The sequence below is a fragment of the Antechinus flavipes genome, chromosome 4 (genome assembly GCF_016432865.1).
Source record: "Antechinus flavipes isolate AdamAnt ecotype Samford, QLD, Australia chromosome 4, AdamAnt_v2, whole genome shotgun sequence".
NCBI lineage: Eukaryota > Metazoa > Chordata > Mammalia > Dasyuromorphia > Dasyuridae > Antechinus > Antechinus flavipes.
The window spans coordinates 299,214,705-299,231,815 of NC_067401.1; the positions used below are offsets into that span (position 1 = coordinate 299,214,705).

The 17,111-nt window shown below is 32.9% G+C and overlaps 1 protein-coding gene across 3 annotated transcripts in view; it reads right to left on the reverse strand.

Moving 5' to 3' along the window:
• Positions 1 to 17,111, reverse strand: part of MAN1A1 (mannosidase alpha class 1A member 1) — a 176,559-nt gene that overhangs the window by 15,412 nt on the left and 144,036 nt on the right. For all 3 annotated transcript variants that reach the window (XM_051997641.1, XM_051997639.1, XM_051997640.1), the window contains 3 exons: positions 12,184 to 12,277; positions 8,468 to 8,583; positions 661 to 880 (listed from right to left, as the gene is read on the reverse strand). In XM_051997641.1, the coding sequence (XP_051853601.1) occupies positions 661 to 880; positions 8,468 to 8,583; positions 12,184 to 12,277 (430 nt within the window). The remainder of the gene's footprint in view (positions 1 to 660; positions 881 to 8,467; positions 8,584 to 12,183; positions 12,278 to 17,111) is intronic.

Consider the following 17,111-nt stretch of genomic DNA (forward strand, 5'->3'; position numbering starts at 1 on the left):
TGTTATGAGAAATATGCTTTGTTAACTGTAAAAGTAAGATATGAAAGTGAGTTTATGGAGATGAATGGACGATTGCTATATTAACCCAGTGTAAAATGATATATACATAAATAAAAAAGTTTTTAATATTAAAACTTAAAAGATAGGAAAGTACATAATTAACTACTCAGTTATCTATCTTTTATGTCTAATGAGATCGACACATTTAGGCATCATAACTTAGAACCTCCACTGAAGTCCTACTTCAATATTGTGTCATTGCTTGCAGGAGACCTGGGTTCTTCCAGTGGGGGAAAAAAATTACAATCAGGTCCAAAGTTAAGCTAAAAAAATCTGGGTCCAATATGTCTGTTGTTCAAGGACCAAAAGAGCTAAATCAGAATGTTCATTATCTGGAGTTTATCCTTTAAATAATCTTTCTTTTCTGTCAGAGCAGTGCACAAAGATTCCTACTAAGGCAGAGGGGTTCTGAGCTACATCAGTGGAGAGAATGAGAACATAAATCTAAGAAATCAAACTTTTTGAAGCCCTAAAGTATGAATTAAAACACTTAAAAGCTCTGTTAGTATATTTTAAATCAGCAACGAAATGGTTAATTTTTCTTATAATTAAGGAAAGCCACATAAGAGGAATTCAAAGAAAGAGAAACATAGTACTTACCAGTGCGGTTGTATGATTCATAACATGTGCGGGCAATTTCAGCGCCAAGTTCAATGTGATGCTGTGTTAACTCTGGAGAAGCCCAGGCAGCACCAAGCGCAAACATGCCTCCAGCAAAACAAGTCAGGTGACCCATTTTGTGTTCCAAAAGGCCACCTTTCCACTCTGCAATGTAGGTCAGACCACCACTGGATTTCCGGATTAAATGAGTCTCAATGGCCTAAGAATGAGATTTTATCTTAAAGATGTGTACCTTTATCAGTTTTCCAAGTTTGCTCATCTCTGTCTCTGTTTCTCTATCTCCCTCAGATTAAAAGTTCTAAATGATTGTTTTTGGCTTTTTTTTTTTTTTTTTTTGATTCCAACACAATTTTGATATCTGATTTAATCAGCAACTCATCATAAGGAATAGCCTGAGGCACACAGAAATTATGACTTGTCCATGATCCTAAAGCTGGTTTGAACCCAAGTTTTCCTGACTATGTATCTAGTCTATTTACAAAATCAAACTATGTCTGTGATACTAACAGAATTTTCAAAACATGATTTGAAATTTATTATTACTAGTTAACTTTGTTTCTAGTCAAAGACTGGCTAGAATTTGGTGGGAATGTAGCCAAAGCTATGAGTTCAATCCTAGTCAGTTTTGTTCCTCACTCGTAAATGGACTCTACTTCTGATCTGTGAAATGACCTAATCTCATTGTCTTTCCAAGAAAAACCTTTCCAAGGAGAACATCGGAGGTGGGAGGGTGGACAGAAATGGGACCCATGAATAATGTTAAGGGAGCAGTACCTCTATCCCCATGGCTAGGGAAAAAACAAAAGCAACACTCAATACATAGGTCTTACTGGTGGTGGGTCAGTAGCATTTTTGTATGTGAAATACTGTATATCAATTCAATGTAAAAAAATTGAATTTTTCCATGTATAGTTCTCCTATGTAACCATAATTTTATAACATTTGAGTTAAATTTTTTTAACAGGAATATTTTTATTTTAAAAGTAATTTATATAAACTGCTATAGCAGATACTGCCCCATAGAATGTAAGCTTTTCCAGGGCAGGAACTGCTGCTTTTTTTGTCCTATATCCCTAGCACAGTGATTGGCACATAGTACGTATGCATTTAAATGCCTGTTGAGTGATACATTTATCCATCCATTTATTGATTTGTTTGTTTGTTCTGAACTTGACAAACACTAAAACAAAAGAGAACATTTCTATACACGAAAAACAGAAAAAGAACATTATATATGAATCAATAAACATCTATTACAAGTGCTTTTTTCATACTAGACACTATGCTAAATTCTGAGGATACAGAAGAGTACAATCTAATGGCAGAACAAGTAAACAATGTACAAATAAGATATTTATCTATTTATCTATCTATCTATAGAATAAATAAGAAGAAAATGAGAGGGAAGGCACTAAAATTAAGAGAATTTGGGACAGACTTCCTGTAGATGATGGGATTTTAATTGGGGCTTAAAGAAAGCCAGGAAAGTCAGTAAGCAGAAATAAAGAAAGAACATCCCAGTATGGGTGACACAAATCTCATTATCTTCAGTTTTTACATAAATACTTAAGTATGCACAAATATATACAAAGTACCTTTTTTTGTGGAGGGAAGGGACAAAAATGAGCAGTTGGGAAGATCAGGAAAGACATGAGTAGGGGTCAGAAGCTTTCTTTTTTTTTCCCTCCTTGCCATCAATTTGCTGTTACTCTCTTTTCAAATTGCTTTGTATTTATTTTTTATCACATAATTCCTTGTATTTAACTTTCATATTATATTGTGACAGAATGTAAGATCCTTGAAGGCAAGGAATGTTTGTTTTTGTCTTGGTAGCTTTATCCCATGGCAAACTACCTTGAACAGATATTTGAAGCTAGATAGAATTAAAGAAATCATCTAGTCCAATCCCTTCAATTTACAGAGGACACCGAAGCCTGAAAAGGCTGAGAGACCTGCCTAAGATCTGTCTTCATAGTCCAGATTCAGGGTTTTTCCCATTTACATTTTATAGTAACTTTTGTGTGTTTAACTGAAATAGATCCTTAGAGAAAAAGAAAAAAAAGAATCCTTGTTCTCAAGGACAAAGTATGGGGGAAAAATGTGTGTGTGTGTAAAATTTTACATGCAAAGAGCTATGCAAATCAAAAGGGAGAGGGAGAACACTTTAGAAGAGTAGGGTGAAAAGTAACTAAGAAAGATTTCACCATGTGGAGGAGATTAGTTTTAAGAGTGAGTAATAAATGGAAATGGGATGAGGGTTGGAGAGAATTCATCTGGAAGAGTATAAGGAAAAGGCAAAAAAGTAGGAATGTATAGAGTTGTGCTTCCTAAGTTAGAAATAAAGAATAATGTAATATAAGGATAAAAAAAGTAGGATGGAACTTGGATGTGGATAATCCTGAAAGTGAAGATAAGAAGCATCAACATTATTTGGGAAACACTGGGGAGTCACTGAGGTAGATGATCACCATTAGAGCTTTGAGTTAGGGAAGGTAGCCTGGAGGCAGGACTTTGTTCATAGTAATAAGCGATTAATACTTAAAAAAAAGAATTGAATTTTTATTTCTTATCAATCAGTAAGTGCTTATAAAGGACCATCTATGTTCCAAATATTGTGTTAAGCTTTGGCAATACAAAGTTCCAAACAAAACAGCTTTGACTCTAGGAAATTTAATCATAGTAGGCAACACGGACACATATTTTAATGGATCTGAAAAAATATATAATGTAATTTGGAGGCAGAGACATTTAGAGGAGGGGATCAGGAAATACCTCATGTATGAAATGGCATTTGAATTGAGCTTTGAAAGAAACCAGGGATTCTACAAGGTGGCAGTGAGGAGGGAAAACCTTCTAGGTATGGAAAGAGAAGATGGAATATGTTTTGTATAAAGATAAATAAGGCTGTTTGTTATGTATTTCTGAGTCTATTTTCTTCATGCTGCAATTAAGTTCATTAAAATGGAATTGGAGTTCATAATCAAGCTTATTCTATATTTCCTATTCCCTGACATTTTTATGCATGTGAAATCATAACAAAATCAAAATTGAAGTAACTGAATGAACAATGCTTATGTTCATGAACTGGTCACTCTAATTTTACAGTGGGATTAGTATTACATTAATATTTCATACTCTCTTGATATAATAGAACATCTTAGTTGTTTATACTGCTCTTAGCACAAATTGCAATAAAGTCCTTCAAGCAGAGACTTGGTCATTATCCAAGAAATTATTTTTTCTCCATAGCAACAGTGATAGTTTGAGATTGGATAGAAAGTCATTCTTGTCCTGTGATGGATCCTCAATGAAGTCCTATGTTATTTCTGACATCAATCTAATCAAGTTATAAGATCCCAAATCACATGACACTATAACCAGTTCCACAAGTGAATAGTTTTTTTTTTTTTTTTTTTTTTTTTTTTGGTGATCATGGTTTGGATTATTTGATTCATCATATCATAAAATTGATTTTGAGTTCTTCATGGCAAAGGCAGAAGAACATAAGCTATGGTTTTAGCTAGGTTCACCTAGTTAAAAAGGGTCTGATGACAAGACTATATTGCCTGAGGACTAACAGCTAAATTTGGAAAGGTTCATCACCAGAAAGTCAGCTACTAGGTGATTCTTTTTGGGCATGGCAACAAATGTAACAGGGAAAAATGTAACATGATGCTTGGTTCTAGGTGGTTCCTTCCTACTTCTGCAGCAAGGGTGGGAAAATAGTAGGAAATGAGAGTAAGGATCTAGAAATAAAATAAAGCCAAAAAGAGACAGATTGTCATCAGTGATTCCTCATATTTATGCACAAAAACTATAGGGAATTTATTTCAAATAAGTAGAAATCATGTATTTTGCAGGAACATATTATCATTTCCAAAGGTTTTTAACCAAGGGTCCCATATGTCTTGAAATGGGAAAAAAATTTTTTTTTATCTTGTATATATCACGTGCATACATGACTGTTATAAGCTTTTTGATCATGGGGACTATTTTTGCCTTTATTTATATCCCCAGTACTTAGCACAGTACATCATAAATGCTTGCTATAACAATCAAGTTAGAGACTGACTTCACTAACCATTGATTTCCTTTTTCATTCTGTGTATTTTGTTCCATGTATTTAAAACACTACTCTGTAAAGGACTAGATAAAGGTTCATCACATTGGCAAAGGAATTCATGACACACAAAAAGGCTAAGAACCCTGCTCTAAGATAAATAGCAAACTCTTCTTTTTAACCACTATTATTTACCAATTAACATATATTAAGCAATATGCCTTCAGTCTATTTTTTTAAGGCATTAATGATTATCTCATGATTAAGTACCTACCAAGGGTCTATGCAAAACAGATAGTGTGCTTTAACTTAGATCCCCTCACTTCATGAACCCTATGCTTTGATCTTTTCCTTCACTGTCCCACCTTGGTTAGACGATTAGGGTTAAGGAACTTACCTAGGGTCACACTGGTAGTAAGTGTTAAGTGTCTGAGGCCAGAAAGGTTGGTTCTCTATCTACTGTGCCTATCTCCCAAATTTATATCTTAAAATCACCAATTCCCTACTAAGTTTTGGCTCAAGTGTTGTCTTCTACATGGGACTTTCTAATCCTACCAGTTATTAAAATCCATCTTCCAATTAAAGCGCATTAGTTTTTATTTATTCTGTAATTTAGATTTGTGAATACATCATTTCTCTCCACTAGACTGTAAGCTTGTCTAGGGCAGTTTATATTTATATTTTTTATTTATTTATAATTATTTTTTTTGTCTTCCATCATATTATTCCATCAAATCCTTAGTACCTAGCCCAATAATCTACACATAAATGCTTAATAAATTATCACTGAATGAATGTCACATTTTAAAATTTCTAAATGTAATGGCTAAGAATGAATACTTGTATGTTTTTAGTTCTGAAGCACGATTCAGGAAGTGTTTTCATTAATAAACATAGAGATATATCATGCTGATAATGCAAGTGAGGTGGCTAGGGAAGACAGTAATTAGAAGCCAGCAAATTTAAGGCTGCAAGAAATATATTAAAATAACCAAAACAAACATAAACATACAGTTATGGGACCAATCAGTTGTCAATTTTATTTTTGAAAATGAGGCTAGTAAAAAATGCTGGAAAACCGATCCAACTTGTTTTTTCTTGTACTAGGAACACTAGAAATCTCTAAATATACTTCCCCAAAGGTTAGTTTTTTCTATTACAAATTTGTGTCCACCAGAATTTTAGGTATATGGCATCTTGACAATAACCCATATGCTGTGAGTAAAATTTTTTTTAAGACAACCATTACTTCTCAAAATTAGGAGTTTAAGGATTAAGAATTTATTTTGACTATTGTTAAGAGAAACAGGAAACATCTTTGTGGGATTTCTTTTTAATGAGTTCTTCCTGTCAATGAGTTCTCTAAAGGGAATCAATTATAAACTGTGAGGGTACAATTCTGGTGATTTGGAGCAAACTTTCTTCTAAGCTCTCAGATGCCTTTCTTGGAACATCAAATCAATTCAATTTAGAACACTCAAACAGACTATTATCAGAACAAATATAATGTGGCATAAAGCAAACCATAGGAATTGGCAATATGTGAGATTTCTGTATCAATGGTTCCCAAATGTAATTCACTAATAATAAAGTCTTTAATTAATAATGGAATGATGGGTTATCTTTTTATTTTTTGCCAATATCTAATGGACTTCTTGTGTCCTGCTTTCTAGAGCCCTCCAAGTTGGGATGACAAAATGAACCATTGCTTTCTAGAGTCTCCATACGGGGGTGATTAAAATATACTTTCCTAGTGGAGAAGTAATGAGGTGGGACTCCTGGGGATGGTGGAAAAATGGAATCTGTTTATTTTAAGGACTTTCCCCTTTATAAAATGTAACAAAAAACAACACTGAGCACATAGGATCACATAAACAACTTGTTACCACCTGGTATCACTCTGCTTCAAACTCAACACAGGTTGTTACTGCCCCCTAACTACTCAGGAAGGCTAAGAGCCCTTAGGGAAGATGGGGAGCCAAACCAGACATTGTTAGCAGGTTCCCTCTGGGCTGAAGGGTTTCCCCACTGACTGTGACCCTCTACATGGACTAACATCATTATATTAAGAAAGATTCTAGACAGTAGCTTGGGATCTGTGAACTTAAATGGGAAAAACTTACATTCTTTTTTTTTTTTTTAAACTAAGCTCTAAACTGAAATTAATCATTTCTTTCAATTATTTTAAAAGGTTATTTTGAGAAGGTACTAATAACATAAAAAGATTACAAACATCCGTTCTAGCTTAAAATCTGGCATCTTAAAAGTTCAAAGAAGAGAAGGATCAGGACAATCCTCATGGTGATTAATCTGGATCCTTGTATGCATTACGCCTTTGATAAATCTTGTTGAATGACTTCTTTTGGTACAGATTATAACTCTAGTCCTGGAGACTCAAACTAGGAATTGGATCAAAAAGTTGCTTTTTTCAAGTTAATTTAAGAGGAGCTCAATTATTCATTAGGCTTGGGATATAATCACAAAACTGGATGTTCTTGTTTTATTTTTTATTTAAAGTTATGTTGTGCCTGACAAATATAACAGGTGCTTATTAAATGTTTATTGCCTGACTAACATACTAGAAAGTTGACAGTTAATCCATGTAATTAATTCACAAGGGCAGATTTTGATGATCACAAACTGATCACATTTTCCCACTAGGCTGCTTAGATGCAATGCTAAAACAATGGCTATTAGTCTTGATTAGGTATTCAGTTCTACTACTAATTCTCACTTTGAATTTCTAAAAATATTCAAAGGCTTGAGGAATTCATAGTCAACTGATAATTATTTTTGTAATACCTGAAAGAGGCCTGATACTATTTTTACTGTATTAGCAGTGATAAACATATTCAAAATTGTGATAATTACTGACATAACTATTTCATGATTATAACGTAGGAATAGCTAACATTTTAGTAGAGCTTTGAGTTGGCAAAGCGCTTTTTATACATAACTTTATTTGATGTAAGTAATTTTACAAGTTGTAAGGAAAGTCTTGCTCACTTTATATAATAGATTCAATCTTTTTTAGTTACATATGAATTTTTTATAAATGAAATCATTTCCCTTTTGACTTTATATTTCAAAGACCATTAGATTATTTCTTATTTATTTTTGTATTTCATACAAAGCCAGTTAAAATGCACAGAAAAACCCAACAAACACTCTCTAAATGTGTGTATCTTTTTATAAAATAATGCTTTTCTAATGTAATATAAACAACTTGGCCTTATTTATTAATCCGATAAAATTTAGAGTTTTATATACAAATTCTCTTCAAGTGGCAAAGCATGCAATTGTCAGCTTTTAAAGTTGGGTTAGCTACTAGTGTCAAATTTTTAGATGATCATTAGATTAATCTCCAATCTTGGAGTACTTTATCCAGTTAGTAAACATAGGACCAATACTCAGTCTCTGCTGATTTTTAATTGTGGCTTGGTAATAAAAAACAACAAAAAGTCCTTTTACTTATAAAACAAATTCTGTTTCCATATCCAGGTATGTAAATTTGGGTTAAGATTTGAAATGTACTAAAAATCTTTGCTGCTCTATTTTAAGAATTATTATTTTTGTTACAAGTATATCAACCAACACTGAGTTATACTTCACTGACAATATTCTGTTAACTCACAAGTATATAATTTCCCTTTTTAAAAGCGCAGGTTTAGCAGAAACATTAGAGGTCAGAATTGTATGACAAGATGATTTAAATATTGGGCTTACCTGAACGGCTGCAAAATACATTTTCTTAGCTTCTAAATCTGTCTTGTCTGACATTAGCCATGCCTTTAGCAAATATTCATAAAAGCTATCTCCTAGTCCTCCAACTGATACATGATCTGAAAAGATATGGAAATAATTATACAATGATACAAACTTTAATTTAGGAAATATATCACAATTTGTCAGTAACAAGGGTACCAAATCCTATAGAAGAGTATTCTAAAATGAATAATATAACACATTATTATCAGAACTATAATTCATTACCATGATGATTTTCTAAATGTAAACTTGGAGCTAGAAGTGGCTTAATTCTAAATAAATAAAAATAATCTTGTTCTTGACACTCTATCTATATTTCTTTAAAAACCACAATACTCCCTATTTCCTTAGTCTTTAACCAAATTATATTTGCACCTGCTTTAAAAATAAAAATCTGAGTCACACTTAAGCTATGTTTTAGGTCCACAGTCTGGGGTGTTCATTGGGAAAGGAATTTCTGCTATCATGTCTTAACTCATAGGGGAAAACTCCCAAATATTGTTATCATTTTCTCCATGTAAAACCATATTTCAAATGTATTTAATTGTTATATATTATATTTTAGTGATTTCTCCTACATGAATGAATAAGGGTTTTTGAATGAAGAGAAGGCTTGTTGGTAGGCGGTTCTACTTCCATAGCCAGGTGCCTCAGTTTCCTCCTCTATAAAATGAGCTGGAGAAGAAAATGGCAAACCACTCCAGTATGTCTTCCAAGAAAAGCCCATATGAGGTCACAAAGAATCAGACATAACTGAAAAAGCTGAACAGCAACAACAACATTGCATGTATTCAGTTCAGGATCTTCTGAAACACAATTAATGTATGAAGTTTGATCTCCAGGTTACATATTGGGGTAAACAATTATTTATAAAAAGAAATGTTTTAGTTTTTGACTTGAAACTCATCCTTTTACTTTCAGTTTTGTCTGCTCCCTCACTATAAAAAATAATTTATTTAAATATCACCCTTGCAATTCATAGATAAACTGATCACCTGGAGGTAACAACTTTGAAATATTAAAACATTTTTCATAACTTGAGAGTAATTTTATTAAATTTTTCCTATGAAATGCTCTGCTTCTTGACTGTATGGAAGAGCTGGTTACATTGAAACAAGTAAATGAATATTAAAGTAGAGTTGTCAACACATTTTTCTTTTAGATGCTGCCATTACCCAAGTTATCAAAATTTATAATCAACTTCAAGTAAGTACTATACCTGCAAAAATGGAAATATGACCTCTGGGTAAGACTTATATTTTCACTTAGTCAAAAGATAGTTTTGCTCATTGAGAATTCAAAATACTGTTAATTTTTTAGAAGCCTGTTTTTAATACTGTAAGGTTAGTTTTTGAATAATAACTTGAATTGACCTTTAAAGTTTACTAAATTAATCACCATTGAAATCCCTGACATTTGCAAACTAAACAGCCTAAGCACAATCTCATCAATTATAAGACCTATTATTATAAACATTACTGTAAGAGACAAATCCAATTGATGCATGCTAAAGCAAATCACTGTCCAGTTACTGTCAAAACAACAGGACTAAATGAATTTACAGGAACAATGGCAATGGTCCAGCTTTGACCTTCCTGAGCACAGCAATGGAACTTAAAAACTAGCAAGTCTCTCTTTCTCTTGCTCGCACGCACGCATGCCACACACACAGAATATAAATATCTAAAAAACATCTTAATATGCAAGAAACAGAAAAAAGATTATATATGAAATCTCTATTATGTGCTATTAAAAAAAAAGTGTATCACTGAACACAATAGTATCAATTATATTCTAGTTGCCTGTGTTTCCTTGTGAAATTTTCTTCTGTTCTTTTCTTTATGCTGCTATTGATTTTGATCAAAACTTTTGTTTTTACATCACCTAGATTTTCCCTCTATCTCTCCCTTTTATGCGCCCTGCCAGAGAGCTATTTCTTATAATCAAAAACAAAAAAGAGGAAGAAAAAAAATTGGTCAGTTAAATCAATCAATCAATATGTTGAAAGTGCCCATCTCTTGCATTCAAGGATTAAAATAAGAAAAATAAAAAAGAAATGCTTATATGATTTGATAAGACAAATTCCTTAAATCATTTTGAATATTCCCACAATTGGCTTCTCTCTCCTCTTCAACCATGAACAATTTTATATTTGGAGAGAATCAATCACAATGATAGAAATAGGAAAAAGTAAGGAACTGTCTTTTTCGTAATTCAATAAACTATGGAATCTTCCTCCACTCTGTATTTGGGTGATTGTTTTTGTAGACAGTGTTTCTGTGTAAACATATTAGTGGACCTAGGAGATAACTCACTGATCCTATCAGTGAAAAAAGATTGCCTATTTCTAAAAGGAACATCAATTTTCATGCCCAAATTCACTAAATTGGTACTCTAAGAGCGTGAAAGTTAATGTCCTTTGCAGAATAGAGTAATTTATTCTTTCCTGATAGGATCAGGCTCCATAAAATTACTCTTAAGCATGAGGGCAAGTACTTGAGGATAGGGGATTCTAATACTTCAGAGAAAAGATCATGATTGAATAAGATTTTTAAAAAAAAGACAATGAAATATTTTCATTTGATTTGTGTTTTAAACATATTTACCATATGTTTTATTCTTTTAAAAAAATGACATCTTCTAAAATATAGATGGATAGAAAACTTTCTAATTAATTTACTTGGTCACCAATTTAGTAAAAATACAATGTTCTCAAGTTAATATTGTTAATATAACTCATCACAAATATCATGTATTTTTTAGTTATGAGTGATAAGACAGGCTGTTGCCATGTCTTAAAAAATTGAGCAAATAAATGTAGCAAGATAGGTTTATGTAGAAAAAATGGGAAGAGATGTTCCATTTTCAATTCAAATTTTTCTTTACTTATGACAAATTCACCAATGAAGAGTATTTATGTCAAACTAGAGAGTGACAATTATTCTGTTAATAGGCTTAGAGCCTCACACTGTAGCCATCAAAAGCAACAAATGAATTTAGAATATCAATGACTAGCACTAAGTAGTACCTCAGAATAATGATAAAAGAAAAGGAAGAAAATACTAAAAAAAGAGATGTAAAAATCATTAAAAGAGGACAAACCATGGAGACATAATACTGAACAAACTAAGGAATACAGCAAAAGACAACCTTCTTCACAAACATCTTAAAAATTAATTTTTTTAAAGAATTAAATTAAATTTAAAAATCCTATCATTACTCCTTTATTTTGTACATGAGAAAAACCAACTTATCAAGGTTTAGGTGATTTGAATTTTTTTAAATAATAAGGCAAAGGGAAAGGAGCAGAGCTGAAAGCAAGTAAATAATAAAAAGGGAAGAGAAAAATTTCCCTCTGAGTAACCTCTCCTTTTCTGAAACCTGAAATTTGCATAAAAACATTTACCACTACTACTGATCATTAAACATTAAAAATTCAGGTGGTGGGCAAGTTTTTATAGCTTGGCTTTTCCTTTTTCACAAGGTAAGATGAATTTTAAAAATCCCATTTAGACTAAAACAAGGTTCATAAACATCCAAATATGTGGCTTCTCTACATGCCTCTGAACATTTTAACCATTTACAGGCCTTTTCTAACACCCACGGTTTCCAAAGCTACCCATGTTAGTCATAGTAGGAGATATTCATTACAAAAATATATGTTTGTGACTTACGTTGACCCCACTGTCCACTACTGGGATTTAGATAGTTGGGGTAAAGGCCTTGTGGTTTATCCAGTGTGTTCAGAACATTTCGAATTCCAAACACCTAAAACAGAAGATAAAATTTTTTTTAGAATGCCTGAGCTTCAAAGCTGGAAGGGATTTTACAGATCATTTAGTCCAACCTCATTTTACCTGAGAGGAAACTAAGGCTTCAAGAAGTAAAATGACTTGCCTAAGATCATTGGGCTACTGAGTAGAGCTAAGCCTCTCCTGACTTCCAATCTACCTTTTTTCCACTGTCATTTTTGATGACAACTCATAGTTTTATTTAAAAATAAAGTGAATTTTAGCATTTTTAGGGGTAAAATTATTTAAGTAGTGTAGACTAAAATAATAAAAATTAGGCTCTTGGTTTATTCTTAATACAAAAATAAGACATTTATCAATTCAAATGCCTTAATGACAACACTGTTCTATAAGATAGTTAATTGTCAATTTTGTTTGTATGTGCTTGTTCACATTGCAAAGAAGATTGTTAATTGTGTTGTTACTTAAAAAAAATAGTGATAGCAACTGGATTGAAACAATCAGCTTATTTCTCAGCAGTGATAAAGACTGTCACATCATTTAACATTGACTTAGAATCTCCACAAAAGTCAAATGTGAGCTTTATACCTCAAGGTTAACAAACGGCTACATTTTCCATCATATGCCACCTTAATAAAAAAGTCCTTTCATAGACTCACTCAGCACAATCATCTGTATTCTATGAAACTAACAATGCCATTTTATATATAATAAACTGTACTATGTACAGCTAGTTTCCCCTGTGAAAACACTTTGCACAGTTTGTATTAATTTATCTGGGTACATGTTATTTTCTCCCAAAAGAACACAAACTCCTTAAGAGCAGGGACTATTTTATTTTTCTTTTCATATTTTCAGAAACTAGTAAGCAAGAAGATGCTCCATAAATGTTTGGTTAATAAATGTAATCTGCACACAATAAGAAAATCCAAGTGTGTATGTGTGTATGTATAACATTGTTAACTCATTCTATATCCACTAAAACTCTCATATAATTTTCTAATGCTTGTTTACCTGTAATTCCTTCATTTTTGCTCACAAAGTCAATTTTTAAAAACCCCAAATGAAAGATTTTAAATTTATTTCTATTAAATTTCATCTTCTTATTGGAAGTAGTTGGAGGTACATGATTTGGAACCAGGAAGAAGTTCAAATCTAGTCTCAAATACTTAATCTGAAACACTTAATTGTGTGAATAGCCAAGCCATTTAAACTCTGTCGGGATCAGTTCCCTCAAATGAAACATAAGAATAATAACAGCATCTACCTTATTCCAGGATTGTGAGGGTCAAATAAAATATTTATAAAAGCACTTGGCACAAAGCCTGGCACATAGTAGGTGCTATATAAATACATTATTTTATTCTCTCCTTTCCCTTCTCTTACTAGATTCAGCCCAATATATTAGACTCTAAATCTTTCTGTATCTTCATTTTGTGGTCCAGCATATTTTAACCACCCCCACCTTCCCAGCTTTCTGTTATCTGAAAATCGAGATATTGGCCCTTTTCTCAGTTCAAAAACAGTTCCTGGCACTGTGCTAAAGACTCGGGGCTTAAAAAAAAAAGAGGCAGTCACTATTTTCAAAAAGTTTACATTCTACTGGAGGTTACTGCTGCAATACCTCTCCCACCGCATCTACAAAGTCTTTTGGATGTCACTGACTAGAGGCTCAGAAATCATATCTAAGCAATCTTTCAGAAACCAAAAGTATAGATCATGTGGGTTAGGTGACTTGAATTCATGAACAAAAATTTTCTTATTACCTCTTTATTTAAATAAGGTATCAACTTCCTTTTACCCATTTCTGTTTTGCCCTTTCCAGTTCAAAGGTAAATTCTTGTCAGAAAAAACAGAAAATGCAAGACATTTTGTTGCACAAATGGCAAGTTTACTGATGGCATAATTATTCTGATTTTGACAAGATGTGTCTTCTTGTATCTCCCCAAGGCTTCAATCTTCCATCTTGTATCTCCCTTATCAGAAATTAGGCCTTCATTCTTGGAAGACTTTGGTAAGTAAGCCTTTTGTTTGTCTAGACACAATACTGCTACCCAAAATAAAAGTAGCTAGGTGATGCAGGCTTGTTGGACCCAGGAGTCAGGAAGATCTGAGTTCAAATTCTGACACAGACAATTAATAGCTGTATGATCCTGAGCAAGACAATTAACTTCTCAGCCTCGGTTTCCTTATCTATAAGATGGAGATAATGATAACAATTATCTCAAATTCAGATAATATATGTAACGAATTTTACAACCATAAAGCCCTATATAAATATATCAATGTGTATGTGTATATATGCTAATTATCATAATGATAGTAATGATGCCAGGGAAAGATACTACCATGTTATTTCCCACTTTCTGATGTCTTCCCATCATTCCTTCTTTAAACTCCTTCCACATTCCAGTGGAAATCCTTTTCATATATTTTCTCATATTGCAAAGTAAGCTTCTTAAAGAAATGCTACCTATCTACCCTTTTTTTTTTAATCCATGCATCCATACCTATGGGTAAGTTTTTTTTTTTTTTTAAACTCTAAGCTTCAATTCCCTTGATGGTAAAATACAATGGGGATAAAAATACACATACCACACACAATCCACCACACAGAATTGTGAGAAAACTTCTTTGTCAATCAAGTAAAAGTAATTTATTATTATTTTTCTATACTACATTATTACTTCTCAAATGGCTTTTATGTTCTCCTTTCCATATATATATTCCCTGCTTCCACCACCAGTTCCTCATAATAATCTTATGATATAGCAGAGGAATTTTTGTTATTCCCCTTTGACAAACGAGAAAATTGCAGTAGAAAGTCTAAATGATTTGCCTAGGACCACATTGGTAATTAGTGGCAGATCCAAACCTAGGAGCCAACTCTCCTGGTTCTTGGAATAGTGTACTTCCTAGGATTTCACTATCTAGAAATTATTAATCTCAATTCTAGAAAACACAAAGTCCTAACTGAAATGCAATCCTATAGCAAATGCCTAGATAGACTAGATAACAAGATGTCCCATCTCATACTCAACAGGTTCAAAATAGAACAAAACTTTCTCAGTCCCTTAATCCAAATTCATTCAAGCTTCTTTATTTCTTTTTTTAAAAGTTCTTATAGATATCTTTTACATACATATATGTATGTACATGTATGTGTGCATTTCCATCTTTATCCTTCTCTTCTTTGCTTCTCAGATATTCAAAACAACCCTTATAATAAAAAATTTCCTATTTCTTTTGAGGGCACCACTATACTTTCAGTGACTCATGTTTGTAAATTTCTCTCCCTCATCCTCATCTTCATCTTCAAAGTAAACTTCCTTCACAACTTCTCTTTCATCCAATCCCTTCTCTATATTCACATGACCATTACTATTATTCAGATCCTCAAACCATCACAGCCTACAAAAATTACTTCCAAATTGGTCTCTATGCTTCCAGTCTTTGCTTTTTCCAATCCACCTTCTGTAAAGCTATCAAAATATTTTTCCTAGGACACAGTTCTAATTCTCTCCCTCCCCTTCTCCAAAATCTCCAATAATTCTTTATTCTACATAGGATAAAATGCAAATCCTTCCTCTGATATTTGAAATCCTTTGCAATTTAGTTCCAAGTCATTTTTCTAGTTTTATTTCTTATTACTTACCTAGTCATTCATTCTACAATCCAAACAAAATGACCTACTTGCCATTCCTCAAATTCAACACATCTATCTGTGCTTTGCATAAGTTGTTTTTCAGGCCTGGGATGGCGTTCCTCCTCAACTCTACCTTTTTAAGAGTCTCCTAAGCTTCCTTCAAGTTCAGATCAGATGTTACTCTAAATACTCGAGTTCTTAATTCTCTGTCCTTATTTAAATGACTATGTGGGATTTGAACCCAGAGTACATTATCCTGAAGTCCAGTGTTCAGTTTACTATACCATGCTGCTTCTTTCAAATTCAAGCTGGGTAACTCTGGTCAAGATTTTACTGGCAGTCCAGGAAGGATTATATGGTAGACCTCTAAGTCCACTGATGCTCTCATTTCCTATTTCTCTTAACTCTTCTTGCTCTAGAGGAAAGAGGTCTTCATCTTTTTGTGTGCCATTGACTCTCTGACAATCAAACCTATGAACTCATTAGAATAATAGTTCTGACTGAATAAAATAAAATACATAGGATTAACAAAGGAAACTAAATGTTAGGAAATTAAGAGATATAGTTTTTCTTATACCAAGTTAAGAAGAATTGATCCAATGGGTTTGCCAATATTACTCAAGGGAAACACAAATTCTTGTGCTTCCCAAAGAAATGAAAATAGCTTCTTCTCACAAGAAACTGAGGGCTGATTAACCAAAAACATACCATTGGTAAATGCTAATTAAGCAATACTATTTAACCCCAAAATGTGTCTCTGCTTTATGGAAATCAAATGAATAACAGAATTTCAGAGTTCAAAGAGATCTTAGTAGCTGCCTAGTCCAAGCCATACCCAAAAAGAATCTTGACTAAAATATTCTCAACAACTCATCCTTCAGATTCTGCTCAAAGCCCTTCAAGGAGAGGAGACCTAATACTTTCCACATCAGATGATTCTACTTTTGGACAGATCTGAATGTTAGAAAAGTTTTGCTGAAATGAAGCCTAAAATTGTCTCTTTACAATGTTTATCTATTGCTTCTACGCCTGTCTTTTGAGGCCAAAAAGAACCAGCCTAAAGTAGTTCTTCAACACTGAAGGTAGCTATCATATATTCCCCACTGATCAGTCAGTCAATAGACATTTATTAAATACTGACTCAGTGCCAGGCAATGTATTAGGGGAAAGTAAAAGATGAGATGTGCCTTCATCAGGCTCATGA